Source organism: Anas platyrhynchos, chromosome 2, assembly GCF_047663525.1.
Source record: "Anas platyrhynchos isolate ZD024472 breed Pekin duck chromosome 2, IASCAAS_PekinDuck_T2T, whole genome shotgun sequence".
NCBI lineage: Eukaryota > Metazoa > Chordata > Aves > Anseriformes > Anatidae > Anas > Anas platyrhynchos.
The window spans coordinates 159058658-159085115 of record NC_092588.1 but is presented as its reverse complement, the minus strand read 5'-3'; the positions used below and the strand labels follow the sequence as shown (position 1 = coordinate 159085115).

Below are 26458 nucleotides of genomic sequence, written 5' to 3'. Positions count from 1 at the left end.
GAATCCTGGGAGCAATGAGGGGGAAATCACGGTGTAAGAAACATTACCACCTCAAAGAGCAAAAGAGTCAAAACAAATTTGGTTTATAACAGGTTGGCAACTGAAAGCCGTGCTTTGTCTGTGAAGCACCAGATAGGTTGTGAGCCTGGATTACCCAGTCATGGGGAAACAGTCAAGAAAATCCCAGTCAAGAAAAAAAAAAAGTATATAAATTGTGTTTTGGAACTAGAGGCATGCTCCTGCTTGTGGGATGCCCGTCATCACAATCACAAATAAAAATGCTGCTTCACTGAGATCCTGGCCTGAGCCCACATTATTGGCTACAGTGAGAAACAAAGCGGTGTTTGTGCACCGCAAGGTGGATTGTGGTGTGAATCCTCCCACCTCCCGCTGAAATAAACCACATCCCTACTTTATAGCTCATTTGCTTTGAGTTGTAGAGTCCTTCCACGAATCACCGTGTCCAGCAGTGACTGCGCAGCACGGCACTGGGGAGGGCGTTAGGCAGGTACGGGGAAGGCCCCAAAATAAGGAGGATAGCTCAGAAAAACAGGATGAGCAGTGCAAAATCAGAAATTATGTTTAACTTTTAACCCAGGCTCCCTTTGATCAGGGACAGAATGCTCCTTCTGGGAGAAACAAAGGAAAGTTGCCAATAGCAAGTAGCCTGAGGTTGTGCTTAGGCAACATGTGGCCATTTTGAGAAACAAAGTTGTATTTTTGCAATAGAAGTTGTTTTTGCAGTGGAATATCCACTAACCTTGCGTCATGCAGGCAGGACAGCAGCATAGCACTAGCTAAGCAGATAAAAGGAAGGTCCCACTGTCCCAACATAGGAGAATAGCAAAAAAATAAAAAATAAAAAATAAAAATAAAAGGAGAAATTCATGGCTGGTCAAATAAAATTGTACCTATATGGTATAGAAGTGCGTCAAGTCAGTTGTGAACCTGTAGTACTCAACCAGTGAGGAAACAGGGAGGTATCAGGTGTCGGGAAATAGGGGATTTAGGGTTATGGTGAACTTGTACCATGTGCTCCTGCTTGCAGGACACCCACCTTTGCATTGAGAATAAAATAGCTTCACAGCAGACCTCATTTGAGCAAATTATTGAGGTTTTTCTCACAACAGGATGGCTGGAAGAGGAGGTGGGGATGTGCACAACCCTGGAGCATCTCCTTCCTAAACCCGCTGCACGAAGCCGCGCCACGCAGCACATCCCAGCACCAGGGGCCCGGCACTGCGCAGGGCTGGGGGGCGATGCTGCCACGGAGCCACCAGAGGTGCCAGGAGGAGAGGAAAAAGGGGAGAAAAAAAAGGGGGGAGAGGAAAGGGGGGAAAGGGGGAGAAAATTGTATGGAAAGGGCTCAGGGTTTGGGATAGGGACGGGGAGATCACTCAATAATTATTGTCACGGGCAAAACAGACTCAGCATAAGGAGATTAATAAATTTTTTTGCCTATTACTAACAAGCTAGAGCAGTGAGAAGCTAAAAGCAAATTACAAACACCTTCCTCCTGACACCTGCTCCAGCACGGGTCCCCCACGGGTCCCCAGACCCCCCGCTCCTGTGGGGGCTCTCCATGGGCCGCAGCCTCCTCCAGGCCACATCCACCTGCTCCACCGGGGGCTCCTCCACCCACGGGGGGGCTACAGCGTGGAGATCTGCTCCGTGTGGCACCCATGGGTGCAGGGGGACAGCCTGCTCCACCAGGGGCCTCTCCACAGCCCACAGGGGATTTGCAGACCCGGGAGGTGTAGGGGTGTACAGACCCCCATTTTGGGGTCAAAACCTCATCCTGGGGGGCTGGCCTGGAGAGGAACGTCCCCCCAGCCCCTCGCTGGTGCCCTCCTGGCAGTGGGTGGCCACTCCTGAGCTGGCCAGCAGCAGGGGCCAAGGTCCAGGCGGGGAGCAGGGGGCAGCCGAGCCGTGCCCCGCGCAGCGCCATGAGGCTGCGGCTGCTCTGTGCCCTCGCCGTGGCCCTCCTGGCCGTGGCCGGGGCCAACCCACGGGACTCCAAGAAGGGGAAAACGCTCACACGGGACCGGGAGGTTGGTGGGGGGCAGAGGGAGGAGGCCAGAGCTGGGCAGCAGCAGCCAGGAGGGGAGGGAGGCTGCAAGGAAGTGTTGTGGGGAGGGGGAAGACGCACGGCACGGCGCGGTGGCTCTGGCACCATGGGGGGAGTGATTCCCCAAAATATTGTCCCCCCCGGGGACACCGGTGCTGTCACCAGCACCGTGCTCCAGGCACGGCAGAGCCCTGGAGGGGTCCTGGTCGGGGGCTGCGCTGGGCAGGGGTGGCCCCGAGGATGGGCTGGGGGCAGTGGGATCTGCCCGAGCCCCTCGTCCCGGGGGGCTGCGCCGTGGGGGGAGCGCTGGGGCGTCCCCGGAGCCTTCGCTGTGCCAAAACACTGCTGCTGCTGATGCTTGCACAACCAGCAAACATTTCATCAGGGCTAGCGGGGGCAGGAGAAGCACGGCCTTGGGGCCGGCGAATCCTCGTCCCTTTTGCCTTCCTCCTCGCCCCACATATCCCGGCTCCATCCCTGCTTTTTGCCCCGTCCCACTGCGGGGGGAGCCAGGACTCAGCAGCACCGACTGATGCCTTCCCCCCACAGGCGGGGACGCGCGGCAGGGGCCAGCGCCGGCCGTGCTCGGGGTGCTTCTCTGTGCTGAGCGAGGTGAGCGGGGACCGGGGGGGCTGGGGGGACGGGATGGGGATGGGGATGGGGATGGGGATGGGGATGGGGATGGGGATGGGGATGGGGATTGGGATGGGGATGGGGATGGGGATGGGATGGGGATGGGATGGGGATGGGATGGGGATGGGATGGGGATGGGATGGGATGGGGATGGGATGGGGATGGGATGGGGATGGGATGGGGATGGGGATGGGATGGGGATGGGGTGGGATGGGATGGGATGGGGATGGGGATGGGATGGGGATGGGGATTGGGATGGGGATGGGGATGGGGATGGGGATGGGGATGGGGATGGGGATGGGGATGGGGATGGGATGGGGATGGGGATGGGGAAGGGGATGGGGATGGGGATGGGGATGGGATGGGGATGGGGCACTCAGGACACGCACCCCTCGCACCGCTCCGTACCCCCCCACCTGCAGGAATCCACCTCCATGTCCTGGAGCACCGGGGATGTGGATGAAGACCCTGCAGGCCGGCGGGTGAGTGCAGGGCGGCGCTGCCCACCCATAGACCCCCCCGCCCACGGCTCCAGAAGGGCCGGGGACCACAGCCCCCCTTCCCCATCACCCCGTTCTTGGCTCTGACATCCCACTTCTTCCCACAGGGCGGTCAGGAGCGTACCAGGAGGGAAAGCGAGAGACCTGCCCAGGTCCTGCACCTCAGCCAGGTACCGGCACCGTGGGACGGGCACCAGGGGTGATCACGGAGACCCCCGAGGTGACCCTGCTGTGTCCTGCAGGAGGCACCGGGCGGCCCCGTGGCACGGGTGACCCTGCGCAAACCAAAGCGAGGACGGAGCCGGGCGTCCCGCCGCCCCCCGACAGCACCGCGGGACCCCGCCGCACCCCACCAGCCCTGAGGGGACCTGGGGGGGGCCCTGTTGTGCCCTCCACTCAGTGGGGTCACCCCACACGCTGCTGTCCCTGCACCCCAAAGCGCTCTGCAGGGGTGTCCCCACGCACTGTGCGGAGCCACCGAATAAAGGCACCGAGACAGCCTGAGTGGGTGCTTCTGGGGGTCCCACACCCACACCCCCAGCGCAGCCGGGTGGTCCCCAGCACCCCCCACACCCCCCACGCCCCCCATCCCTCCCCTTCCCACCACCGCTCTTCCCCAGCCCCCCCCCACATTCCCAGTGCCCCACTGCCCCCTGAGTGCCCCACAGCACTTGGGGCACCCCCACTGCACAGGACCACCTGCACCCACATCCCCCCCTCCCAAACACCCATTGGGGGGGTCCCCACAGTGGGGGGGGCTGCGTGGATCGGCGCCCCCACCCCAACCCCAACCCCGGGGTGGCCCCGGTGGGAGGGCACGGAGCAGCTACTGGAGCCGGTGCTGGTGCCTGGGGGCCGGCCCGGGACGGGAGGGGATGGGACGGGAGGGGCCATGCAGGGGCTCGGGGGGGGTCGGAGCACGGCGGGACCCGGTGCCGGCACCGGGGCTCCGCGTTCCCGCCACGAGTTCCCGCCACGGCGAGGCCACGCCCCCTCGGAGCCAAGCCACGCCCACTCCAGGGCTAAGCCACGCCCCCAGCGCACCAAGCCACGCCCCTAGCAACAAGCCCCGCCCTTGGTAACAAGCCCCGCCCCTTAGCAACAAGCCCCGCCCCTCCCGCAGCGCCCCCTGCAGGCCCGGTGGCGGCGGCGGCGGGCGCAGGCCGCGCGGTGCCGGTGGCGGCGGCCATGTCCCGCCGGGGCCCCGCTGAGGTGAGGGCCGGGACCGGCACCGGCACCGGGAGCGGCACCGGGGGCTCCGGGGAACAGCCGGGGGTGCGGGGCTGAGAGGAACCGGGGGGGCTGAGGGGGTCCCGGGGGGGCCTCCTGGGGGGGCTGGGCCTGGGGGGGAGGGCCCCGGGGGGGGTGGGCCCGGGGGTACCGGGACCGGGGCTGTGAGGACCGGGGGTGCCAGGACCGGGGGTGTGGGGACCGAGGGGATCCCCCCCAGAGCACCCGGGGTCCCAGCGCCCCCCCCCCGGTCGCCCCTCACCCCCTGTCCCCCCCCCTCCAGGCCTCGCCGTGGGGCCCGGGCACCGGCCGGCTGAGGCGCTTGCAGACGGCGGGGCCGGAGCAGGCGCAGGCCCAGCAGCTGCAGGAGCTGCGGAGCAGGACGGAGAAGGCGGAGCGGAGGCTGCTGGCCTGCGAGAACCTGGTGGGCGAGCTGGGCAGCAACCTGGCGGCGTTGGGCAGCCTGCTGCAGGACTACGGGCAGCTGCAGCAGCGCCTGGACAACGTGGAGAACCTGCTGAGGAACAGGAACTTCTGGATCCTGCGCCTGCCCCCCGGCAGGAAGGGGGAAATCCCCAAGGTAACGGTGCCTGGGAGACGCTAACCCAGGTGGCAAAGCCCCAGCTCCATCGTGGGCTCCTCAGAGCCCTGGCGTTGGGCTGGTTCAAGTCCTGAGCCTCAGAAACTCACCAGGCAGCCCCGCAGAGCTCCTCAGGGAGCGGTGTCACCGTGCTGCCGTTGTGGTGGCCTCCCCGTGCCCCCTGGTGCCATTCCCAACCCCTGAGCCCTGGAGGGGCAGCAGCCTGCAGGAGCATTTCAGTGAGTGCCCCTTCAGCAGCTGTGGAGGGGTTTGGGAAGTGCCACAGCCTGCTCAGCAACGGGCTGGCATCGCTCAGCGCCTGTGAGCCCAGGGCTTGCAAGCCCCGATGTGTCCGTGCACCCTGTGCTCTGTCCGGGCACATTCTCTGCCTGGAGGTCCCTGTGCAGTTCCCTTTAGATGTGAAAAACGTCACCGAGTGTGCAGTGTTTGTGATTCCAGGTGCCGCTCACGTTCGATGACATTTCCGTGTACTTCAACGAGCAGGAATGGGAGACGCTGGACAGCTGGCAGAAGGATCTCTACAAGGCTGTGATGAGGGGGAACTACGAGACTCTGATCTCCCTGGGTAAGGCACGGGGTCCGTTCCTCCAGGTGAATTTCTCTTCTAGGCAGGCTGGGCGGCCTCCCTCCAGTCCCACCAGTGGTCTGGTGTGGTGGGGCTGGACACCCGTAGCTCGCAGAACCTCTCCTGGGCAGCCAGACCCAGTCCTTTTCCTTCCTTCCTGCTTGTAAGAGCTGTCTGTAGGAAATACCAGTAACAGAAATAACACAAACGATGTCTCTTATACCCTATATCCAGATGAGATGCTATTCATAAGGACTGTACAAGGGGATTCGAGGGCCAGGGAACCATCACGACCTTCCAGCACGGTTCAGGTGTTACCTGGGTGAAGTTTGATAATTGCATCTTGAACCAATTCTTGTCTTCTGGCAATTTAGCCGTGATTTGAAGTGACAGGGGCAAAGAACCGATTTAATCTCATTCAGTTCTGAGCACATCTGACACGTTCTTGGATGATTTGGGCGATAAGATTGCCCATCAAAAACTCCTTCTGTGGGCGTGACTGGTAACGTGCTGGTTGGTGCAGTCCCTGAAGCTGCAGCTTCACTTTTCTAGATAATTCTCTGCGGAAGGCACAAACCTGGTCCTCACGTGGTCCATCTGATGTGGGCATTTTTACACATCCTTCTGTCCCTACTCCAGAACTAAAGCAATCTGATAACAGCAGCTCAGAAGATTTACTCTTCAAATCACCGCTAACGTGGAGATGGGAGGGAAAGGTTAAAGACAAAGCCTCTCAAATCCTTTGAGATTTTATTTCTCTTTCTATTATTTAAATCTTCTCTGGGCTTGAGCCCCGGCCGTGCTTATGGGTGAATCCCAACACGGGGCTAAGAAATCAACACCACCATCTTCCCTTGTTTCAGCGCGGGCAGTGTTTGAAGTGTTTTAAGAGTTTAACAGAGCAATGGTGTAGCCAGTTCCTAACAAAACGTCCTCTGCTGCCCTGTCCCTGAGCAGACTATGCCGTGGCCAAGCCTGACATCCTGACCCGGATCGAGAGGGATGAAGAGCTCTGCAGCAGAGGCTGTCGCGAGGCCCCGCAGACGGACATCCTGGATGGGCAGGAGCCCCCGCAGACGTGCGTCGGAGATGGGCAGGAGCCCCCACAAATGCATCTCAGAGACGGGCAGGAGTCCCTGGAGACCGAGATGTGCATCCAGGATGGTCAGGAGCCCCCCAGAGACAGTCAGGAGCCCCCGCAGCCGTGCATCCAGGACAGCCAGGAGCCCCCCCAGACATGTGTCAGAGACATTCAGGAGCCCCCACAGACGTGTAGCATAGAGAGTCAGGAGCCCCCCCAGCCGTGCACCCAGGAGAGTCAGGAGCCCCCCCAGCCGTGCACCCAGGAGAGTCAGGAGCCCCCCCAGCCGTGCATCCAGGAGAGCCAGGAGCCCCCGCAGACATCCATTACAGATGTCCAGGAACCCCCCCAGGCACCAGCAGATGTGGAGCAGGTGGAAGAGGACTTGGGAGACGACGTAGAAGTGGAAGATGCGGAAGATGACATGGGTAAGTTAAATGGGTGCCAGCAGGACGAGGCCGTTCCTGGCCCTTGCTTTCTCCCGTCGCTGTCTGTGTTAGAAAGGAGCTGCGCTGAGGTTCTGCTGGCTGCATTGGCTGACTGTCCATGGAATGCCTTGAGTCTTATCTCCGAGAGGAACATTTATGCTTGGCCACACGAGTCGTGGGGAGACAACAGACAAAACCTGCCAGAAGGGGCTGGGATGGAGCCGGGAGCGGTGGGACAGACCCCTTGGGATCTCTTCCAGCTCCTGAGTATGAAGGCCAGGCAAAAAAAAAACAGGAGACACTGGAAAGGTGCAGGCAGGCCCAGAGAGAGACGAAGGTAGAGCTGTGTTTGAGAGCTCTGTCCTGCTGGAATTAGGAGCTGGGGGGCTACAGGAGCTTCGTGAGGGGCTGGGTGAGCACTGGCAGGGGTCAGGGGCTGGCTCTGTCCTTTGAGGAGGGTTACCCAGAAACAGTGCAGGCCCCAGGTGTGTCTTTGGGGGTTGTTTTGTCAAGTGCTCCTGGGAAGAAAGGAAAAAGGTGTTACACGGACACAGCATCTCCCTCTCCTTTGAGATTTTAAGTCACCTTCTGTTAGGTTTTCGCTGTGCTTGAGTTAGAGCATGGGTAACGTGTCCGTGTCCGTCCTTACCCCCTGCCAGCCCTGGGGCGAAGGGAGAAGGGTCACTGAAGGGTCTGAGAGGTCAGCAGAGGAATTCTGTAGCCGGTTCCTACCAAAACTGAAAAAACTGTCCTCTGCTGCCCTGTCCCTGAGCAGACTGCGCTGCGTCTGAGCCTGATGTCCTGTCCCGGATCGAGAGGGATGAAGAGCTCTGCACCAGAGGCTGCCAGGAGAGCCCACAGCCCTGCATCCAAGCTGGGCAGGAGCCCCCCCACACACCAGAAGAGACGGGCAGGAAGGAAGAGGCTTTGGGAGAACAGAAAGTCCCCTCGGAAGCTGGCACAGGTGAGTTACCCGAGAGACACCGAGCTTGGAGGAGCATCGCCAGGGGAAGCAAAAGTCCTGGGGTGCGCTGCCGGAGTGCTGCAAGGGCAAATGGAAGAGGTTTGAGGACCTGAACGTGCAGTGGGAATGCCACCCATGGCATTGATGGGGAGAGTTTGGGATGGATGAGGCTGCTCTGCGGAGGTTCCTTGTGGCTCCTTGGGGTGTCTTCCCAGACCTCTCTCTGCTTTTGGTCCCTGTGTGCTTCTTGAGCTGGCCCTGGCTCCTCTGCACAGTCCCAGCATGTCTCCAGTTAGCATCCGAACACGTCTGCAGTTAGCCAGCAGATGTGAGCTGTCCGCTGGTGCTGAAAGCTGCTTTCCTCTTCCCTGCCAGCAGGGCTGCCCATCCTGGTGATGAATGTCACGTCCCTGAGTGCGCGGGGAGAGGGGCTGAGCAGGGACGTGAAGAAGGAGACAGAGGAGGAAGAGGACCCGGCCGAGCACGGCTGCGGTGAGTTACCCCGTGCGTGGCAGACACGGTGCTCTGCGGGCAAGAAGCAGCCTCCAGCTCGCTCACGGGCTTGAAACAGGAAGGTTTAGAACATTCCAGATCCTTTTGTCACCCAGCAAGGGAGGGATCTGGTGCCGGGTGGGGTGTGCAGCCCTCTTATCTGCAGAGGGAATGAGCCCAGACGGGGATCCTGCTAGCAGCAGTCGGGGGAAGCGCGCTGGGTTGCCTGCAGCACTTGGCATTTGGCAACAGTTCCCAGCTTGCCAAAAGCCAAGAGCCTGAGGTACTGCTAAGGATTTTTTTTTTCCTGATACATCTTGTGGCCATCGTTTGGTGGTTTTAGAGGCAGAGCCCTTTGCCCTGTGGCACTGCAGCAGAGCAGAGCCCGAGGGCACGCCGAGCTGCTGAGTTGCTCAGGCCAGGACCCTGCAGTGGCACCGGCACCTCCCCACTCTGCGTTCTCAGATTTTTCGGGAGCTCCTTGCTCGCAGAAAGCCTGCTGGGTGCTTTGGGACTGAAACCACAGCACGGAATCGTCCCCGCAGTGTGAGTGGTGAACGCCTGTGTTGTTTCATTTCAGAGCAAGGCTCTTTGGCAGAGGAGAAGGCCTGTGAAGGGACCTCTCCCCCTGACAGCCTCGAGGTGAAGGAGGTGGGGCCCAACGCCTTGCCGAAGGTTTCTGCACCTTCTCCTGACCCGGCGATCCAGAACTGCCCGGGAGAGCAGGCCAAGCCCAGGAGCAAGAAGAAACCCAGCAAGTGCTCGAGCAGCAGCCTGCTGATGGGCGACTGCCGGCGCGGCTACGTGCGCGAGTGGTCGCACCCCTGCACCGAGTGCGGGAAGCGTTTCCGCCTGAAGATCAACCTCATCATCCACCAGCGGAGCCACGCCAAAGAAGGGCCCTACGAGTGCACGGTGTGCGAGATCAGCTTCACAGACAAAAACCGCCTGGTCCTGCACCAGGCCATCCACACCCAAGACAGGGCTTTTGCGGCCAAGGTTTGGGGGAACACGCACCCGGAACTGAGGATAGGGCCGAGGAAGAAGCTGTGCAGGGCTCCCGGCAGCTCTGCCCACAGCCTGGGTAACAGGACGCACGCGGGGGGAGCCTGGCTGGGCCCGACCAAGGAGGAGCAGGACACGGGCAGCCTGTCGGGGTGTTTCTCCCCGCAGACGACGCTTCGCAATTACGCCAGGCGCCCCCTGAAATGCGATCTTTGCGGTAAGTTTCTGTCTTGCTCCTCGAACCTCCAGCGGCACCTGCAGACCCACTCGGAGAAGAGGCCGTTCCGCTGCCCCACCTGCAAGAAGGGCTTCACCCGCCACACTCACCTGGTGCGCCACGAGCAGATTCACGAGAGGCAGAAGGCCCTGGAGGGCCGGCAGCACAAGGCAGCCTAGGGCTCGACCGCGGCCAGGAGGCCCCAGCCCAAAGCAGCCCCGGGGGTGCCTGGCGAGGCACCGTCCTCGCTGCTGCCAAAGCTGCTCCGCTGAAAACCTCCTGGTGGCTGCTGTGGAGCTCAGGCTTGCAGTTACCAGACTGATAAAACAGCCCGGGTTGGGAGAGGCCCACAAAGATCCTCGAGGCCAACTCGAGAACTGCTGCTGTGACAGTGGAGAGTAGGAAGTAGGGAAGCAGCCTGGGGGCAAGTGGCAACAGGAGGGATCCAAATCGCTCGTGTCCCTGGGCAGGAGCTGTGAGCGTTCAGATTCCGTCCGTGGTGGGGCACCAGGGCTGTGAACCATCATCCATCAGCTGGATTTCGGGAGCTTTCCCGAGTGGCAGAATAAATCAAAGCTTGGACCCCGTTACGTGGAACAAATTCCAGAAGCCTCCGGTGGTTAAAAATTTGCTTTGCTATTCCTCAAACTCGTGCCTGCTGGGTGATGCATGGGACTGCCCAAAGTGACCCAGCAGACAGCTCACACAGCCCAGCAAGAGCCCAGTTCACCCAATGTTTGGTGCTGAAGCTGAGAGCTTCATTTTGGAAACACAATTACACAGTGAAGAGGACAGAGGGAAGCAGACTGACAGACCAGAGCGGGTTCCAGAGGAGATTTTCACTTCCCTGATGCTTCTTGACCAAGGCACCAGGCAGAGAGAGCGGCGTCTCGGATCGTCTTTGTCGGGTGCCCCGTCCTGCTGGGGACATCTGCCACGCAGGGACCTCCTCGGGAACAGCTCTGGGAGATAAGGAGAGTGAAACAAACCCCACCTTCTGTCTGTGTGATGCTGCGGCTGGTCCTGAGGTCCCGGCACCGTTCCACTGACAAGGCCAGCCTCCAAAACCCTGCGTGAGAGGCTTGGTGCCCCAAAACCAGCCTGCGCCCACGGTCACTTTCACAAATACTCGCTGGGTAGGATTCCTGCTGCACCACAGCCTGTGCGAGGACCCTTCCTCGGGGCTCGGACGCGTTGTTCTGACACCACCCCAGCTGCTCTGTGCGGGACCATCCCCTCTGCTCACCCCACTGCGCCGTGCTCGCTCCCTCTGTCACTAATCACATGGAAGCCTACCTCAACGCGCCATGAAGAGGCACCCTGGTGGGTGATGCCAGCCGAGGCTCTGGTGGCCCCAAGCATCACTGGAAGCTCGTGGCCCCGTCCCAGCCCCGCGTGCAGCGGGCACGCTGCTGGGAAGCACGAGGCACGCGTACGGAGTGAAGGAATCGGTCCAGGCCAAGCGGAGGGGCTGATAGGACTCCCGAGCTGTTTTATTTTATTTTTTTGCTTTGTGTCCATTGAATTATTTGATGTTCTAGTTTGAAATCACTACGTCCCTGCCCCTCTCCGGGCAGGGAGTGTTGGGAACCAGTTTCCTTAGGAGATTTTTAATTCCTGGCTGCCTGCAGGGTTCGAGGGGCTGCGAAGCCCTGCGGGACGTGGGTGGTTGGTGCCGGGAGGTGATGGGGCCGGCATCCAGCCGCTTACCCCTGCCCAGTTTGCCATCCCAGTGCTCCCAATTGATCCCAGTTGATCCCAGTACCACAGGGTACGAGTCAAGCCAGCGCAGCGGGCAGCCGGGAGGTGGCTTCGAGCTGTGACGGGGACCAACTTTATTTTGTAGGAACGCTCCCATCCCTTTCTCAGGCCGTGGAATCCATAAAGTATTTGTCTGTAGGGCCCAGTGGTGTTTGTTTTATACGCAGCGCCACGCAATGAAGGCGGGCACGGGGTGAGAGGGGCTGCGCCAGGCTGGGGCCACCGGCCCTGGGGGGAGCCTGGGTGGCACCAGGGGAGCTGTGGGGTGCCAAGGGGACGGGGACGGCGTCGCCATGGTGTCATGGCCGCCCTTGGGTGTCATGGCTGCCTTTGGGTGTCATGGCTGCCCTTGGGTGTCATGGCCGCCCTGCCCCGCCCCTCGTGGCGGCCATCTTGTGTGTGGGCAGAGCCCCAAAGTGGGTGGGGCCATGTGGAGGGGGCGGGGCCATTGGTGGGTGGGGTTATTGGGAGGGGGCGGGGCTTGTGGCAGAGGCCACACCCACATCATCACCATGGCAACCTCTGGCCTGGGTGATGTCCCCAGGGTGTCATTGTCACCTTTTGTATCCCCAGGGTGTCTCCAAGGTGTCCCCAGGAAGCCATGGCCCCCTCCTTTATCCCTGAGGTGTCCCCAAGGTCTCAGTGTCCCCTCCTTCCTACCTGGGGCGTCCCCAGGGTGTCAGCGTCCTCTTCTTCATCCCCAAGGTGTCCCTAGGGTGTCCCCAGGAAGCCATGGCCCTCTCTTTCATCCTTGGGGTGTCCCCAGGGTGTCATTGTCACCTCCTTTATCCCCAGGCTGTCTCCAAGGTGTCCCTAGGGTGTCAGTGTCTCCTCCTCCATCCCCAGGGTGTCAGTGTCCCCTTCTTCACCCCAAGGTGTTCCCAGGAAACCATGGCCCCCTCCTTCATCCCCAAGGCATCCCCGGGCTGTCTCCAAGCTGTCCCCAGGGTGTCAGTGTCCCCTCCTTCCTCCCAGCAGAGCTGCTCCAGCATCCGAGCATCCCCGTGGCCTCCCCTGGACTCCAGCAGCTCCACATCCCAGTGCTGGGGACCCCACAGCGAAGGCAGTGCCCGGGGGGGGGTCTCACAAGAGCGGGGCACAGGGGGACAATCCCTTCCCTCGCCCTGCTGGTTTCTGGGCCACAGGCGCACACGGTGCTGGGACAGGACCGAAATCACAAAACCTGGGCCAGGGGAGGAGGAGGAGGAGGAGGGCAGATAAGGCTTTGTGGTGCTAATCCCCTCCCAGAGCTACAATTCCTGGCTGAATGGGGCTGGGAGTGGGGGCTCCGCATGGCCACGGGGCAGCTCCTGCATTTCCCTGGCGCAATTCCTGCATTTCCCTGGGGCTGGGCGAGAGCACCCGTGCAGGGTGGGCACGCCAAGTGCCGGGGGTGTCGCTGCACCCCGAGGTGCTGCTGCTGGGGGGAATTCACCCAGGGGCTGCCCTGCTGCTGGCGCTCATCCCTCGGCTCGCAGGAGGCACGCGGGGAGCAGGAGGTGCCCTGGCGAAGCCACCACCGAGGACCCGGTCACAATTCCCGTGGCCTCACCCCCACAACTCCCTCAGTGGGGGCTGTTGGAGGCGGCACGGCACCAGCCAACACACGAAGCCCGGCATCAGATCACATCATCTTTTATCCACAGCTCTCCCCAGCCCTGCGGTGACCCCGGCTGTCCCAGCAGCCTGTCCCCGGGCCACCCAACTCCCCCAAAACCGGGCAGGATTTCAGGAACCCTGAGTTCGAGCGCTCCGCTCCCCGTCCCACGGCGCCGGACACGCAGCAGCCACTTCTCAGCCGAGCCCCCTTCCACTTGCTGCCGGACCTCCTCCTCTTGCTCTCGCCCCCGCAGCGTGTCAGCCGGCCCCGTCCTCGTCCCCGGGGACGTGGTGGGGGGCTGCGGGGAGCCCCACGGCGCTGCCCCCACGGGCTGCTGCACCTCTCCACCTGCAGAAACGCTGCCCCTTCCCAACCACAACCCTCATTTTACGGATTGTCCTGCGTCGACACCTTGCAGGGCACAGCCCCCGGCTCCTGGCCACGGCCGGGCACGCCGGCAGCAGGAGGGCTGGCAGCGGCGTGGACCTTCTGGTGATGGTTCAGAGACTGCCGGTGGCGAAAGCTCTTGCTGCAGCCACTGCACTGGAAGGGCCGCTGCTGCGTGTGCCGGCGCTGGTGCTCCTCCAGCGACGCTTGCAGGGGGAAGCTCTCGGCGCACTCGATGCAGCGGTACAGCCGCTCCCCGGCCCCGCCGCCCCGCGCCGGCCGGCCCGCCCAGCCCGCCCGCAGCTGCACCCCGTGGATGCGCTGGTGCTTCTGCAGGTGGTGCTTCTGGATGAAGCCCTTGCCGCAGGCCGGGCAGCAGTAGGGCCGCTCGCCGGTGTGGATGCGGTAGTGCTTGTTGAGGTTGGACTTCTCGTTGAAGCTCTTGCCGCAAGCCGGGCACTGGAAGGGGCGCTCGCCCGTGTGCAGGCGCTGGTGCCGCAGCAGCGCGGCATGGTGGGCCAGGCTCTTCCCGCAGGCGGTGCAGATGAAGGAGCCGTTGCTCTTCCTCGCCTGGCTCTGCTGCCGCGCCAGGAGGCTGCGTTTCAGCCGCACGCTCTTCCAGCCCAAGGGCAAGCCGTGGGGCTCGTCCCCGGCGCCGCACGGGCCGTGCTCCTCGGCGCCGGGCTGTGCCGAGGCAGCCTCCGCGGCACTGTCCTCTCCCAGCGGCAGCCCCTGGGGCAGGGTGAAGGGCTGCTCGGTCCCCGCGCCGTGCCCGTGTTCCGTCGGGAAAGGCAAAGCCCCCGGGGCAGGGCGAGCTTCCAGCGGGACAACCACGGGCTTGAATTCAGGCTGGGCGGCTCCGTGCTTGCAGAGCTCCCCCAAGCCCTCTCCAGCTCCCTTCTGTTCGTCCAAGCTGCTGTGGCTCTCCCAGGGCACCGGCAGCTCCTGGCTCAGGGGAACCTCCTCTTCCAGCCTCATTGAGGGAGCCTGCGGCAGGGCCAGGCTTTCCGATCCTTCCTCCTGCGGCTGCTGCTCTTCTGTCTTGATCACGATCTTCTCACCTGCTGGGAGACAGCAATTATTCATTCCTGGCCAAGGAAAGCTCTCCCGTGCCTCTGGCCCCAGCGCAGGAGCAGGAGCTGAGCTTCCCCTGCAGCACCTTGGTGAGACCAAGCAGCAAACGTGCCACTAGAGAGGGAGCAGGAGGGTTTTACCACGAGCAAAGAGGAGAAGAACAAGAGGTGGAAGGATGCTGGCGTCTGCTGGGGGTTATCTGGTCACCTTGGGGGGCATTCAAGGGCCTGACAATGCAATAGTCGTAAAGAAGCCAGAAGAGAGGAAAACACGAGGGCTTTTGTAATTGTTCCACAAAAAGTTGTGGCTGCCGAGTCCTCTGTCCTGGAAGGAACTTTGTTGGGAATTTACAGCAAGGTTTACCTGGGTAAATCCGGGGCAAAGGACCAAAGCTCCCTTCCAGGAGCAGGACCGAGCTTGTCTGCAGGCAAGCAGGCGCAGAGCCACGCTCACGCTAAGCCCTGCCCGGGCTTTTTCCACTCTCTCAGTATTTCTGGGCTTGGACATTTGGCGTGGCTCCTTTCGGATTTCTTTCCCCCCTGCGGCACTGCTTTTCCTCCTCAGCCCTCAATTTCCATCCCTTGGCCCAGCCAAGCTGCGTGCAGCCCTTCCCCACCCCCAGGCCCTCTCCATGGTGGTGTTCACGCCATCGTGGCTGCCCGAACTCACCGCCACCGACGTGCCCTGACACCGCTCCCTTCTCCAGCAGCCCGTGGGTCCTGGTCCCCAAATCCTCCCCGTCCTCGGCCGGCAACAGCAGAGAGGGTTTGGAGCTGGCGTCCCCGGGCCCTAGGGGAGGAAGCGGCCGTGCCAACGGTTGATGCCGGGCGCTGGCACCACAGCCCTTGGGCAAAAGCTGCTCTGGCACAGCCGGGTGTGGTGGAGGGAAGGTGACAAAGAGTCCGAGACGTGCGCAGGGACTGATCCTTACCAAGAGAGACCACGGCCTCGTAGCTCCCCTTCACCGCCATCCTGTACAGCTCCTGCTGCCGGCTGTCCAAGCCGCCCCACTCCTGCTCCGGCAAGCAGGCGGCGTCATCCTCACCCGCCGTGGGGACCTGGAACGGCAGGAGGCACCCCCTTAGCACCCCCTTAGCACCTCCCTGCCCCCACAAAGTGCCCTGATCCCCCCCTCCGTGTGCTCTGGGCTGGCACAGTGAGGGTGCGGAGCTCCTGCGTGTCCCAGCCTGAGCTCAGGGAACAATCCCAAAGCAGCAGAACGATGCCTCCCCTGCTCAGACACCTCACCCCTAGCAGCCAGGAGGTTTGCATGGGGCTTGTCCCCGTTACCTGGGGCACATCCCCCATTCCCCAAGGGCTTGTCCCTTTTACCTGGGGCACATTCCCCATTCCTTGGGGCTTATCCCTGTTCCCTGGGCACGTCCCCCATTCCCTGGGGCTTGTCCCCGTTACCTGTGGCACATCCCCCGTTCCCCAAAGGCTTGTCCCTTTTACCTGGGGCACATCCCCCATTCCCCAGGGCTCATCCCTGTTACCTTGGGCACATCCCCCATTCCTTGGTGTTTGTCCCCAATACCTGGGGCTTATCCCCCATTCCCCAGCGCTTGTCCCCATTACCTGGGGCACGTCCCCCGTTCCCCAGGGGCTTGTCCCCATTACCTGGGGCACATCCTCCATTCCCTGGGGCTCATCCCCATTGTGTGGGGCTTGTCCCCATTACCTGGGGCATGTCCCCCATTCCCTGCTGTTTGTCCCCAATACCTGGGGCTTGTCACCCATTCCCCAGGGCTCATCCCTGTAACCTAGGGCACATCTCCCATTACCTGGGGCACATCCCCCGTTCCCCGGGGCTCATCCCTGTTACCTGGGGCTTGTCCCCCATTCCCTGCTGTTTGTCCCCAATACCTGGGGCTTGTCCCCCATTCCCCAGGGCTTGTCCCCATTACCTGGGGCACATCCCCCATTCCCCAGGGCTCATCCCTGTTACCTTGGGCACATCCCCCATTCCTTGGTGTTTGTCCCCAATACCTGGGGCTTGTCCCCCATTCCCCAGCGCTTGTCCCCATTACCTGGGGCACGTCCCCCGTTCCCCAGGGGCTTGTCCCCATTACCTGGGGCACATCCTCCATTCCCTGGGGCTCATCCCCATTGTGTGGGGCTTGTCCCCATTCCCTGGGGCTTGTCCTTATTACCTGGGGCACATCCCCCATTCCCCAGGGCTCATCCCCATTACCTGGGGCACATCCCCCGTTCCCCGGGGGCTTGTCCCCCGTTACCTGGGGCACGTCCCCGCCGGGCCCCATGCCGGGCCGAGGTGCCCAGCATCCGCGGTGCCTCAGCTGGCGCTCGACGTGCTCGAGACGCCTCGTGCTCTCCTGCAGGAGGGCGGCCAGGGCGGCCCACTTGCGCTCCAGCTGCCCCCCGAAATCCAGCACCGCCTTCTCCAGCTCCGACAGCTTCTTCTCCGCCGTCTCCGCTCGCCCTTCCAGGCTCAGCAGCCGCAGGGCCTGCGTCTCCACCTTCCTCTCCACCGCCTGCACCGCCGCCACCACCGTCCACAGCGAGATTTCGGCCACCCCCGGCTGCTTCTCGCCCTCGACGGCCACCGGCACCGCCACCGGCACCGCGACGTGGCCGGGGGGCTGCGGCGGGACCGGCTGCCAGGGCTCGGGCCCCCACTCGGGCTCCTGTTAGCGGGGAGAGACAGGAGCGAGGGTCCAAGGAGGGGGTCCTCCGAGGGTGGGCAGCACCCTAGGGACCCCCCCGTCCCCCTGTCCCCCTCCTCGTAGCACCCGCACCCCCCAGGCCTCCCACCCGCACCCCGGGGTGCGGCGAGCACCGGGCTGCGGCCAGGGCCGGTCCCCGCCGCCCAGGGGAGGAAGGGACCGGGGGAAATGGGGGAGGTTTGGGGGGGTTTTGGGGGTTATGGAGCCACCTCCGCCCGGTGCCCGGTGCCCCCCGTACCTGAGCCGGGCCCCACCGGGCCATGGCCGCCCCTCGCCGCCGCCGCCTCCGCACCACGGCGCCGCCTGGCGGCCCGCCCGCAGCACGGCCCCGGGCCTGGTTCTCCTCACAGACCCCCCCTCAAGGCCCGGGACCCCCGGCCCCTCCTTCCCACAGCCCCCCCCAAAGTGCTTCGGGGCTGAAAAGTCCCGGCCCCCTGGTCCCCCCAGCCCAGTTCTCCCAGTTTCAGTCAGCCCCGTTCCCAGTTCCCCCCCCCTTCCAGTTCCCAGACCCCACACGCACACACAGCCCAAGGACCCCCCCAGCCCCAAACCACCCCGGTCCCAGAACTTCCCACACGTTCTTGGAGCCCCTCCACACATTTTAAGGTCCCCCCCGGTCCCAAACCCTCCATTTCCACAGCACCCCAAGTCCCCGATCCCTCCTCATACCCCCCATTGTCCCATCCCTCCCCGACCCCCCAACCCCTGATCCCTCCCCATATCCCCCAGCCCCTAATCCCTCCCCATAACCCCCCCAGACCCCGATCCCTCTCCATATCCCCCAGCCCCTATTCCCTCCCCAATACCCCGTTCCTGATCCCTCCCTGACCCCCCATCCCCTGATCCCTCCCCATACCCCCAGCCCCTAATCCCTCCCCAACACCCCATCCCTGATCCCTCCCTGACCCCCCCAGCCCGATTCCTCCCCATAACCCCCAACCCCGATCCATCCCCATATCCCCCAGCCCCTAATCTCTCATACCCCCAACCCCTGATCCCTCCCCGACCCCCCAACCCTGAACCCTCCCCGTATCCCCCAGCCCCAATCCTTCCCCATATCCCCCAGCCCCTAATCCCTCATACCTCCCAGCCCCTACTCCCTCCCCATAACCCCCCCAGACCCCGATCCCTCACCGTACCCCCCATACCCCGATCCCCCCGCAGATTTGAGACCAAACACATCCCAGCCGTGGCCGTCCCTTCACCCCCCAGCACACACCACAGGGCCGAGTGGCTCCTGCTCTTTATTCCAGCCCCACCGCTGCCCCACGCCGTGGGGGGTGAGGAACCGTGGGGCCACGGCCCGCAGGATGAAGGCACACAGGGAAAGTCACGGCAGCGACCCCGCTGGCACTGCAGGAGCCCCCTCTGCACATTTCATCCGCCAGAACCCGACCTGGCCGCTCCTGCCGCTTTCACACTTTTCCCCCCAAAATTATTTCCCCATCAGCATCCCATCCAGCTCTTCGGCTCCAAAATCACAGAACTGTAGGGATTGGAAGGGACCTCGGAAGATCATCGGGTCCAATGTCCTCTTACTCCCTTCGGTGACTTCCAGAAATGGGGGAAAGACCCCGCACCAGTGCTTGCAGCCCCCCCCGGCTGCCCACCCATGCTGGGACCTGACCCCAGCCTGGCAGAGCAGCACCACGGGGATGCTGCGGTCCCACGGGGGCTGATAGCAGCACGACAGAGCCACGTTCAGCTGTCAGAGCAAACATTTCCACGTTTGCCATCTACCCACACCTCCACCCAGAGGAGTCCTTCACCTAAACCAGGTCCTCGCCCCCCGGCAGAGGCTCCTCGGGCACAAAGAGCCGCCGGGTACAGGCGTGCTGGGCAGGGCGAGCTGCAGCCAGGTTGCCCAGGGCTCGTGGCCAAGGAGAGGGGGGAGAGAGGGGACAGCAGCAGCCCTCCACCCTTGGAAACGACCCCCGTGCTCATAACCCGAGCTGGAAGGGACCCACGAGGCTCATCGAGTCCAGCTCTGACCCTTCCCTCCCACTACGTCTCCTCCTTCACACCCCCCGTGCCTAAATAGGTGCCACGGGCAGAGGCAGCTTGTTCCTGCACTCGTAGGGGCTCTCCCTCCTGGAGTGGGTTTTTTGGTGCCCGGCCAGGTGCTCGTGCTGCTTGAAGACTTTCTGGCACTCCCCGCACCAGTAGGGCCGCTCGGCCTGGGGGAACAGCTCGGAGGCCCAGACAAAGCTCCTGTTGCAGCAGGCACAGAGGGTGAAGTGGTGCAGGTCGGCGTGCATCCCCTGGTGCAGCATCAGGAAGTTCTGGCTGGAGAAGTTCTCCATGCACTCGCTGCACGTGTACATGATTTTCTGGGGCGACAGCGGGCACCGGTTGGGGCTGGGCTTCTCCCACTGCGCCGCCGCCGCCGCGCCGCTGCCTTGAGCACGGGGCTGGGCGGCCGGGCAGGGGGGTTTGCCGGCGCGCTCCTTGGCGTCGGAGGGGGGGCAGAACCCCGTGGCCGCCCGGATCCGTAGGTGCCGCCTGATTTTCTTCTTGGACATGAAGGCCTGGTTGCAGTCGACGCAGACGTACGGCACCCAGTTGCTGTGGCTCCGCTGGTGGATGATGAGGTTGATTTTGAGCAGGAAATTCTTCCCGCACACGACGCACCTGTAGAACTTCTGCCGGGAGGAGCTGCGCTGGCAGCTCGCCGTCCTGCCCTTGCAGGCGCTCTCCACCACCGGTTTTCTGGGCAAGGCGACCGGGTGGCTGCGATCCGTGCACGCCGCTGCTCGGCAGAGACCCGGGATCGGCTCCCTGTCCAGCTCCTTGGGCACGGCTGCCACCAGGTCCTGGCCACCGCTTGCCACGTCCTTCAGCTCCTCCTTCTGCAGCCCCTCCAGCGGCCGTTCGGGCACCGCCAGCTCCTCCGCAGCAACCTCCTCCCGCGGGATCTCTGTCGGGATCCCCACATCAGCACCTGCTGGAAATGTTTGCAGAAGCTGAGCATCACTCTTCCGCTCGGTTTTGAGGACAAGGCATAAAGATTCGGGGCTTTTCCCATGCCTGCCCACCCGGGAGCTGCTACGAATGGCAGCACCAAACCCCCCTTCACGCCGGGACCACGGTGTGGGTACACGCAGGGCATGGGTACAGAGACACCCCTGGGTGGCTTGGCATGACAAAATATTGCTGAGGATGGGAAGAACCCAACAGATTCGTCAGGGATTCGCAAATGTGGGCTGGTTCACACCTGGCAACAGGATTTACTCTCAGAGCCCCATCTCGGCTATCAAAATTCATAGAATCATGGAATATCCCGAGCTGGAAGGGACCCACAAGGAAAATCGAGTCCAACTCCTGGCACCGCACAGATCTACCCAAAAATTCAGACCTATGACTGAGAGCACAGTCCAAATCCCATCCCAAAAGCCCCCCCAAAGCTCCCGGGTGCCGTGTTCCTTGAGACCCCAGCCCCTGGCCGGGATGAGGGGGGGGCTCTGCCCAGTACCTGCCGCAGGGTGGGGAGATGGAGGCGGCCTCAGGTTCACCACGTCACGGCAGCACGTGGAGACGGGGCAGGGCGCAGAGGGGCCCGGCGAGCTGAACTCCATTGGGGTGCCAACAGCTTCATGAAGGACACGAGCTGCAAGGGCAGAAGCAGGAATTAGGGCAGCGGGTGGGACACGGGCAGGGCCCGGGGTCCCTCATACGGTGGTCTCGCCGGGCACTCACGTGTGCTGCGGTCCGGGGTGGCCGCTGGGCTCCTGCTGCCCTCGTGGGACTCCTCCGCCTCCTCCTGCACAGCTCCATCGCTCGCGGAGCCGGGAGAGCCGGGTTCTGGGGGAAGAAGGGGATTTGGGGTCAGCAGCTGCTGCTGGGGTCCCCCCCAGGGCATCGGCTCTGCTGCACCAGGGGAGGTCCTGGCAAACAGAAGGAGCCCCCCCAGTGTCACCCACCTGCGGCTTGCTCTGGGGGCACCGCCTCTCCGTCCCGCTGCGGCTCCGGGGACACGCACGGCTCTTCTTCCTTCTCAATCCGAGACAAGAGCTCGGGTTTGGCGAGGTCGCAGTCTGTTCGAGGGCAAAAACAGGGATCAGGGGCGAGGCGCGACTGATTTGGGCACCCCACAACCTCTCGCGTGCACAGCCCCTGCCCACCAAAAGCTCGTCCCCCCCACTGCGGCGCTGCGCAGAGATAGGGGCGCACAGGAACCGGCAGGGAGATCTATGGGGGCACCCTTTGGGTTTTCTGACGCCCCCCCAAAAACAGCCACAAGGAAATCCATGGGGTGTGTGGGGTGTCACCGTGTAGGGTGCAGAGCGCTCACACCCATGCGCATGCCCCGAGGGGAACGGTGACCGCTGAGAAATCCCCGATTTGGGGCGCTGAGATTTGGGGCGCTGAGATTTGGGGCAGGGCCAAATTTCGGGTCACCCCCGTGCCACCACGGGGCTCCCAGCGCCGTGCGGCTTCCGCAGCGGGGTTCTGGAAGGGTGAGCACGCCCACCGTGCCCGCAGGAGACCCCACAGACATCCCCCAAATTCTGCTCGCTGCCGGGGGGGGGACAAAAGATGGAGCAGATTTTTTTTTTTTTGGGGGGAAATGGGGGCGGAGATCCCAGCGAAAGGGAAAGGAAAGGAACCCGTCGGGACCGGCCCTACACAGGGACACCAGCATCTCGTAGCTGCCCCGCATCACGCTCCGGTACAGCTCCTTCTGCCCGTGGTCCAGGAGGGCCCACTCCTGGTGGCTGAACTGCACCGCCACGTCCTCGAACGTCACCGGCACCTACGGGAGCAGCGACCCCATAAGGCTGAGCCCCCAGCCCCCTCGAGCACCCGCTCAGCCCACAAAGATCCCATAAGCAGCCCCCTGGCTCCTCCCCATCCCCACAAAGACCCCATAACCATCCCCCAGCCTCCCTCCCGACCCCACAAAGACCCCATAACCACTCCCCCGGCTAATCCCCCGAACCCACAAAGACCCCGTGACCACTCCCCCCAACCCTCCCGCCCCCACAAGACCCCATAACCACCCCCCCGACTCCACAAAGACCCCATAACCACCCCCTGACCCCACAAAAAACCCATAACCACTCCCCTGACCCCCCCCGAGTCCCCCCACCCCAACAAAGACCCCATAATCACCCCCCCAACCCCATAAAGACCCCATAACCACCCCCCCGCCTCCCTCCCGACCCCAACAAAGACCCCATAACCACCCCCCCGACCCTAAAAAGACCCCATAACCACCCCCCCGACCCCACAAAAACCCCATAACCACTCCCCCGACCCCCCCCGCCCCCACAACGATCCCATAATCCCCCCTGCCTCCCCCCACCCCCACAAAGACCCCATAACCACCCCCCAGACCCCACAAAGCCCCCATAACCACTCCCCCGACCCCCCCCCACAAAGACCCCATAACCACCACTCCCCCCCCCAAAGACCCCATAACCCCCCCTGCCTCCCCCCTACCCCCACAAAGACCCCACAACCACCCCCCGACCCCACAAAGACCCCACAAAGACCCCATAACCACCCCCCAGACCCCACAAAGCCCCCATAACCACTCCCCCGACCCCACAAAGCCCCCACAAAGACCCCATAACCACTCCCCCGACCCCCCCCCCACAAAGACCCCATAATCCCCCCTGCCTCCCCTCTACCCCCACAAAGACCCCATAACCACCCCCCTAACCCCACAAAGACCCCACAAAGACCCCATAACCATCCCCCCCGTCTACCCCCGACCCCATAACCACTCCCCCGCCCCCCCCCGGCCCCACAAAGACCCCACAAAGACCCCATAACCACTCCTCCGACTACTCCCCGACCCCATAACCCCCCCTGCCTCCCCCTTACCCCTACAAAGACCCCATAACCACCCCCCTAACCCCACAAAGCCCCCACAAAGCCCCCACAACCACCCCCCCGGCCGATCCATACCGAGGGCAGCCGCAGCCCCCCGGCTCCCCCATCCCTCAGCGCCTCCTCGGCCCTCTCCAGCCGCCTCTCCAGGGCCTGGATGCGGGCGTTCAGCCCCTCCATCACCCCCCCAACCCCCCCGGGAACGGCCCCAACGGGACCCCCACGGGACGGGACGGGACGGGGCGGCCCCGGGGGGCGGCCCCCGGCCACCTCCCCCCCCCCCCTCTCCCGGTCCCCACAGCGGCCCCCGCCGGACGGGCGGAGCCGAGCAGCGACCCCGGGAGGGGGATGGCGACCCCCAGACTGAGAGGGGGGGTGGGGGGGGCTCAGGGAGGGTCTCAGGGGTGGTTTTTTGGGGCAAAAAGGGCAAATTTAGGCGGATTTTAGCCCATCTCCCCCGGGGCCAGCGGGAGGGCTGAGGGAGCGGGAGCCCCCCCTTTGGGGTCCCTCAGCCCCCCCAGCTGCCCCCCCGGCTGCCTCCTCTTTTTTATCCGGGTGATTGACAGCTGTCAATCACCCTCTGCCTCTCCTCGAGGCCGCCGGCCGGCAGGGGACGCTGTGGGGGACGGCGACAGCCCCCGGGGGTGGGGGGGGGGACACCGGGGGGGGGGGTCCAGGTGCGGCGGAGGCTCCGGGAACGGTGCAGGTAGGGCCCGGTCCCTGTCCTTGTCCCCATCCCGGTCCCGGTGTCCCCCCATCGGGCAGGGAGAAGCCATTCCCGGTGCCCCCCCCCCCCTATTTTAGGGTACCCCCCACGGTCCCGGTGTCCCCCCCCCCCTTTTAGGGTACCCCCCCCGGTCCCGGTGTCCCCCCCCCCCCCCTATTTTAGGGTACCCCCCCGGTCCCGGTGTGTCCCCCCCCCCCTTTTTTAGGGTACCCCCCGGTCCCGGTGTGTCCCCCCCCTCCTTTTTTAGGGTACCCCCCGGTCCCGGTGTGTCCCCCCCCTCCTTTTTAGGGTACCCCCCCGGTCCCGGTGTGTCCCCCCACCCTATTTTAGGGTACCCCCCGGTCCCGGTGTCCCCCCCCCCCCCTTTTTTAGGGTATCCCCCCGGTCCCGGTGTGTCCCCCCCCCCCCCTTTTTTAGGGTACCCCCCGGTCCCGGTGTGTCGTCCCCCCCCCTTTTTTAGGGTACCCCCCCGGTCCCGGTGTGCCCCCCCCCCCTTTTAGGGTACCCCCCCGGTCCCGGTGTGTCCCTCCCCCCTATTTTAGGGTACCCCCCGCTCCCGGTGTGTCCCCCCACCCCCTATTTTAGGGTACCCCCCGCTCCCGGTGTGTGTCCCCCCCCTTTTTTAGGGTACCCCCCCCGGGTCCCGGTGTGTCCCCGCACCCCCTATTTTAGGGTACCCCCCCGGTCCCGGTGTCCCCCCCCCCTATTTTAGGGTACCCCCCCCGGTCCCGGTGTGTCCCTCCCCCCCCTTTTTAGGGTACCCCCCCGGTCCCGGTGTGTCCCCCCCCCTTGGGGATTTAAAGATTTAAAGCTTTAAAGCCCCGGTCCCTCTGTGCCGAGCTCCCACCGCTTCCCCTCTCCCCCCCCCCCCCCCAGCAGCCCCAACCACGGGTGGGGGATCCCCTCGGTGTGTGTGTGTCCCACCCCAAAAAATAAAAAAAAATAAAAAATAAATAATAAATAATAATAATTAAAAAAAAAAAACACCGGGGGCATGACCTCCCCGCCCCCCCCCGGTCCCCTCTGCCCTCCGGGCCCCCCCATCTCGCTGTGGACGGTGGTGGCCGCGGTGCAGGCGGTGGAGAGGAGCCTGGAGGCGCACGGAGCCCGGCTGCTGGGGCTGGAGAGGAGGACGGGGAAGGCGGAGAAGAAATCTGTGGACTGCCAGAGGACGGTGGTGGATTTCGGCAAGCGGCTGGAGAGCAAGCTGGCCCTGCTGGGCACCCTCGTCCAGGAGTACGGCCACCTCCAGCAGCGCCTGGAGAGCGTGGAGAACCTGCTGAGGAACGGGAACCTCTGGGTGCTGCGCCTGCCCCCCGCGCCCCGCGGAGAGGTGCCCAAGGTGAGGCTCGTTGTCACCGTCACATCGCGTTGTCACATCCCAGCAGGGCCTTCAGGTGCTGAACGGGTGCTGCAGGACAAGGGGGGGTCCCCAAGCCCCTTAATTTCCCCGAGCGCATCGGGTTGGGCAGGGGGTGCTGCCCCGGGGTGCTGCCCTGCGCCACGAGCGGCTGAATCTCACTGGCAAAGGACAGGCTGTTACCTTCCACAATACACAAGAACTTTTTTTTCCCCTGAAAATGACACCAAAGTGTTATAAATGGCTCAGGATTCAAATTAGGATTAAATAAAAAAAATAGGATTTATTAGAAGAATATAAAGGAATAGAGGTAAGCAAACAGCGCTGGGTGCACCGGGAGTCTCCGCTCCACCAGGACGCACACCAGTTACATCAAGCAGCTGATTTTTATGCACCTAGACTAATACATATTCATTACTACTTCTAAAAAAATAGATTATTATAATTAGCTTCCAGGGTCCAGTCCCTCCTACTAGAGCATGCGCATCAGTCTCCTCTGGGGGTCTCTAGGGGTCTTTCATGCTGAAGGCTCGTAGTCTTCCCCTCCCCTTTGTACTCACTCGGCACCATTCCAAGTTTATGGAACACTCTCTGTACACTCTCTGCAGGTCTTGTCTCCCAGCAGTCCTTCAGCTTCTTTTTCCTTCCTCTTAATCTCTTGGCCCCTTGGCCAGATACCAAAGATCCACATAGTATCCCATAACAGTCACTAGTTGTTATCAGTTGTTCTGAAACTCCCAGACATCAAACACAAACAGCTTTCTTATTTGACGCTTCACGAGTAATTAAAACATTCTTCCCCAGCCATTCACAGACACATCTATAGCAGTGTTAAGTTAATCTCGAAGAAGACAGGAAAAAAAAGGCTGTAACTGTTAGAAATAAAAGTCCGGAATAACCAAAGCAAACAGGTTCATAAATTTAAGGAGTGTTTTCTGAAGACGTGATAAATTGACTAGAATGAGGGGGAGACTGGGACACACTGCATCTGTGGTTCAAGAATTAAATTGCCGGTGCAGGGCCCAGAGGCCGACAGGATTCCAACAGAATTGTTCTTTATGGACACGAATTGTTAACACATTCCTCACAAAAGTATACGGATTACCTTTATTATGGGGGGTAGAAACATCGATTATTCACAGAATTAGCACAAATTAACCAAGTTATTCCTACTAAACCTCCTCAGCCTTACTCTCATCGTATCATAATTCCCCCAGACAGGATTTCTTCTCTCCTTTCAGTG

General features: G+C 62.7%; 3 protein-coding genes across 5 annotated transcripts in view; 1 reads left to right on the top strand and 2 right to left on the bottom strand.

Annotated features, from left to right (window-relative positions):
- Positions 1-26458, top strand: part of LOC106020452 (uncharacterized) — a 50910-nt gene that overhangs the window by 5699 nt on the left and 18753 nt on the right. Inside the window, 9 exon segments of the mRNA XM_072033973.1 lie at positions 4229-4413; positions 4715-5011; positions 5471-5597; positions 6555-7106; positions 7882-8070; positions 8446-8562; positions 9143-9960; positions 23691-23834; positions 24931-25197. Of these exon segments, the coding sequence (XP_071890074.1) occupies positions 4229-4413; positions 4715-5011; positions 5471-5597; positions 6555-7106; positions 7882-8070; positions 8446-8562; positions 9143-9960; positions 23691-23834; positions 24931-25197 (2696 nt within the window).
- On the bottom strand, positions 13165-17690 carry LOC113842964 (zinc finger protein 212-like). Of its 2 annotated transcripts, none has more exons than XM_072034074.1 (5): positions 17532-17690; positions 16844-17254; positions 15538-15664; positions 15276-15395; positions 13165-14596 (listed from the first exon to the last, which is right to left on the bottom strand). In XM_072034074.1, the coding sequence occupies exons 1-5, from the start codon at positions 17553-17555 to the stop codon at positions 13533-13535; spliced, it is 1746 nt and encodes a 581-aa protein (XP_071890175.1). In that variant the 5' UTR covers positions 17556-17690; the 3' UTR covers positions 13165-13532. The 2 variants fall into 2 exon arrangements, with proteins under 2 accessions (XP_071890175.1, XP_038030369.2); XM_038174441.2 differs by having other exon boundaries at positions 13165-14593; positions 17532-17689.
- Positions 18520-23412, bottom strand: LOC113842973 (zinc finger protein 783). 2 transcript variants are annotated; one of them, XM_038174449.2, is made up of 6 exons: positions 23207-23412; positions 21920-22046; positions 21214-21327; positions 20990-21094; positions 20766-20900; positions 18520-20234 (listed from the first exon to the last, which is right to left on the bottom strand). In XM_038174449.2, the coding sequence occupies exons 1-6, from the start codon at positions 23306-23308 to the stop codon at positions 19327-19329; spliced, it is 1491 nt and encodes a 496-aa protein (XP_038030377.2). In that variant the 5' UTR covers positions 23309-23412; the 3' UTR covers positions 18520-19326. The 2 variants fall into 2 exon arrangements, with proteins under 2 accessions (XP_038030377.2, XP_038030376.2); XM_038174448.2 differs by having other exon boundaries at positions 18520-20237; positions 23207-23411.

Coding starts and splice junctions, on each gene's coding strand:
- LOC113842964 (XM_072034074.1), bottom strand. CDS start 17,555: ATGGCCCGGTGGGGCCCGGCTCAG. Junction 15,665..16,843: donor CCGGCGGGGACGTGCCCCAG/GTAACGGGGGAC, acceptor CTGCCGTTCCAG/GTCCCCACGGCGGGTGAGGA. Junction 14,597..15,275: donor GTCAGGGCACGTCGGTGGCG/GTGAGTTCGGGC, acceptor GCTGTCTCCCAG/CAGGTGAGAAGATCGTGATC.
- LOC113842973 (XM_038174448.2), bottom strand. CDS start 23,308: ATGGAGGGGCTGAACGCCCGCATCCAGGCCCTGGAGAGGCGGCTGGAG. Junction 21,328..21,919: donor CGAGATGCTGGTGTCCCTGT/GTAGGGCCGGTC, acceptor GCCCTCGAACAG/ACTGCGACCTCGCCAAACCC. Junction 20,238..20,765: donor ATCTCCCCACCCTGCGGCAG/GTACTGGGCAGA, acceptor AAACATTTCCAG/CAGGTGCTGATGTGGGGATC.